Below are 3,687 nucleotides of genomic sequence, written 5' to 3'. Positions count from 1 at the left end.
CTTTCATGTACCTTCTGAGGCCTCCTCATAATTTAAACACAGTCTAAATTATCTGATCGGATCTCCTAGTCTCCCCATCTCAAAGTAGGCACTCTTGGAGCCAATCTCATCCTGGTTTTCAGGACTTAGCAGGGTGTTTTCTGTGCTTCGGATGACTGACTTTCCTGGCCTGACTCTCAGACACACCTTTCTGCCCAGCCACATTCTCCCGCTCCTGGGTCATCCCATGTCATGTCCTCTCTTCCCGATAGAGCCTTCCCGGAGTATCCCCACCCACACCAACCGTTCTTCTCTAAACTGCTGTCTCCTGCCTGGCGTGCTCCGAAAACACAGGACTTCATTATTACCTTTTACTTTGATCGAATTGTTCTTTGGGACCCAAGCGTTGCTTCCCCAGCAAAGTGGGCAAACTCTTATTTGCACAACTGGTTAAAAAAATGAAAACAATAGCTGAAAGTTGTACAAAAATAAGAAACCATTTTCAATTAAAAGAAAAAACAACCACAGTTCCACTCAGAGAAGACGCTGGCTACTCCTTGATGAACGGCCCCCTCTAGCCATTGTGACACATGTATGCATGTTGCACATTTCACCCAAAGGCGCCCTCTTGGAGGGTCGTCCCCCACTCCATAGTTCACAGGTGTAGGATCTCTAAAAGTCAGGATTCACAGGCATTTGCTGGATCAACACTTGACTGACTGACACGGTGAAGAGACCGAGCGAAGTCCCCTTCAACCATGGGCACCTTGCTCTACCACTGATGCAGGGAGAGCGATCACATGCATCCCTTTTGGAGTGGCAGGGAAGGAGCAGAGAGAGGCATGGGCATGCCCAGGTGCTGTGTAGTGCACACACACCCGAGAAGTTCCTGGAACTGGTGACATGTGCTCAGGGCAAGAGAAGTGGAATAGGCCGACAGGCTACTGGCTGCAATGGGATGAGTTTTGGGTCAAGATAGCTCAGAGAAGAAGTTAGCCCATCTCCCATCCCATTGAAGACGCCAGGTGGACCCATCTGGCCCTACGGGCAAAGGCGTGTTTGCGAGTCCTAAGGAAAAGCAGCAGACTGCTCTGGGCTGTCCCCTTCAACAGTGATAAAGGAAGGTGGGGTAGGGTTGGGGAGCTGTGTTTTTCTAGAATACCTGCAAGGACAGTTTCTTAGTGCTGCCAGTAAGCCACACACACCCCTGTCCTTGAGAAGGGTAGCTACTGGCATCTTTTCATAGCAAGATTTATTGCAATACCATATTAAAAGTGGTTACAAGGAAGTAAACATGGAGTAGCGGTTATATAATGCATTCTGTTGAGGCTGACTCTGGTTTTTCCTTTCAGAATGTGGCCGGACCATTGCAGGAGTCGCCAAAGGAGCAAAGATGATGAGACTGTATGTAGACAATGCATCTCCGGAGGGGCTAAAGGGACTGTGTGTGTTCTTTGTGCGCTGTCGCACTGATGTTCCTCTCAATGCTAAGAATATTCAAGAGGTAGGTTGAAACAAGTGTTCCCTCCACATTGATTGTATCTTCATAGTCACATTTTCTGCTTTACTTGGATGTTCCTTTTTATGGATGGGACCGAGCTGCGCCTCCCTGAAAAGAATGCTCGTATTCACAAATCCAAACGAGCCGAGAAAGGAGCCATCGTAGAACTCAGTGTTACCTGTCGATGCTGGTGTTGCTCGTTGCCATTGAGTGAACTCTCACTCACAGTGACTTCCGTGGCTGGCCCTGCAGCATTCCCATCATCCATTGTGATCCCTTGGGCTTTTCATTGGCTGATATTTAGAAGTAGCTTGACAGGCCTTTGTTCCCCAAGCTATTACTTTAAAAAATCACCTCCGGATCTTATTTTGACAGTGTGTCAATATTTTCCATTCGTTTATACCTTAGGAATACAATTTATTTTGTTCACGGGGTAGTAAGGTTTATTTTTGGAAACTCTTTTCATGTAACATGGTCACCCTTTAGTGAGTTTTGGAAGGAGAAGAGAGAAGTGACCTAGAGCATGGGCAGAGGGTGGCAGAGTGAGCAAAGTGCTCAGAGCGGATTAGTGACTCAGCTTCACCAGCAGTGTGCCATTGCTGACCTATTCATCCTTCCAGAGACGGAGGTCCCTCCCTTCTTAAACAGGGAGTAACCAGTAGTGCCCACCAAACCAGGTGAGACTAAATGATAAGAAAATTATTACTATCTTGCCCGACACACACACAGTAAGTCCTCAACAAATATTAGTGCTTTTTATTATTCCTAGAGGGCCAATACAACTTTTCTACATTGGGAAAGGTACCCAAAATCCATTCTAATTTTGCTCTGTTTTACCTTACAGTGAAAGGTTGATTGAATAGACATTGATTAGCTTGGTCTGGAATTCCAGGTTGACAATTTTGTAGATGCCCGATTGTCTTCAGCTATCACATGTGCTCTTGGTGCGCTCCTTGTCTTTCGGTTTGCTTTTGCTCCTCATCTTTAAAGCCCAGCAGTTTCCCCACGATGCTGTGACTGGTGGATATGTTTCCTTAGTTTATTGTCCATTTCAACTTCTCAACCTTCTCGCCAATTCTTTATTTACCTGAACCCATTTCTTTTGAAATTTTCATCACTGTTCGAATGCGGACAGTTAAAAGAAAGGTGTCATTGCCATTGGTTGCAATCAAGTTGGTTCCAATTCCTGGGGACGGCATGTACCACAGAATAAAAGGTAGCCTGGTTGATTCTGTACCAGCTTCATGATCAGTTCATCTTATCTCCCAAAACTATCCTGGGCAATATTCTTTGGTGCCAACTAGAGTCTGAACTGTCTGATTTTCAGACCTTCCTTCCCAGTCTGTCTTAGTCTGGAAACTCGACTGAAGCCTGTCATCATCGTGGGTGCCCCTGCTGGTTTTTGAAATACTACTAGTGTAGCTTCCAGCATCAAAACAGCATGCAAGCCACCACAGCCAGACATATCGACAGCGGGGTGGTAGTTAAAGAAAGTAGAGGTTATGTAAGTGCTCTCATTGGATGGACCTTTGACTGATGGCACAGAAGCAATGGTGGGGCAAAGTTCAGACGACTTAAGGCACAGTGGAGGCAATGGCACTACCCTGTACCAGTAGTCACTGCCTTCTTCACTGTCACACACTTGCAGCTACAAAATACGAAACGGTTTCTATTGGCCCACAATATATTTTTTCATCTTACTTTTTTGACTTGGGATTTCCATATCACTTCAGTAGGATCAAAGTTGCTCTGGAGGTTAAGCATTGGACTGCTCACTGAAAGATCAGTGATTCGAACTCCTTAGCTACGCTGAGAGAGAAGGACAAGGTAACAATCTGCTTCAGTAAATATTCACCGTCTCGGAGACCCTGAGTTGGAATGCACTCAATGGCAGTTTGATTTTTCCCTTGGGGTTCAGCCATATTCATGAATGAATGCAGCTGAATGACGGTGTCAGAGAAGAATGTCGAATCCCTGGGACTGCTGGAAGAACCAACAAATCCGTCATAGAGGAAGGAGAGCTAGATTGCACCTTGAAAGTGAAGATGGTGAAATTTTGCCTCTCCGAATTTGGACAATTGATTAGGGGGGAGCAGCTCCCAGAGAAGAACGTTGTTCATAGTGAGGTAGAGGGTGGGCAAAAAGAAGAAGACCCTCTGTGAGATGGATCCACACCAGGAGCTCAAACATGACAGTGCTTGTGAGGA

The 3,687-nt window shown here is 45.9% G+C and overlaps 1 protein-coding gene across 1 annotated transcript in view; it reads left to right on the top strand.

Annotated features, from left to right (window-relative positions):
- Positions 1-1,357: 1,357 nt before the first annotated feature.
- The window catches only part of DNAH8 (dynein axonemal heavy chain 8), a 369,956-nt gene continuing 367,626 nt past the window's right edge, over positions 1,358-3,687 (top strand). The window contains exon 1 of the mRNA XM_045294778.1: positions 1,358-1,483. Coding sequence (XP_045150713.1) covers positions 1,373-1,483 — 111 coding nt within the window. The 5' untranslated portion in view covers positions 1,358-1,372. The remainder of the gene's footprint in view (positions 1,484-3,687) is intronic.

This window comes from Echinops telfairi, unplaced genomic scaffold (genome assembly GCF_000313985.2).
Source record: "Echinops telfairi isolate 266 unplaced genomic scaffold, ASM31398v2 ScPeMD7_3533;HRSCAF=4204_1, whole genome shotgun sequence".
Taxonomy (NCBI): Eukaryota; Metazoa; Chordata; class Mammalia; order Afrosoricida; family Tenrecidae; genus Echinops; species Echinops telfairi.
The sequence above is the reverse complement of the archived record's forward strand: the minus strand, read 5'-3'. Positions and strand labels throughout refer to the sequence as shown.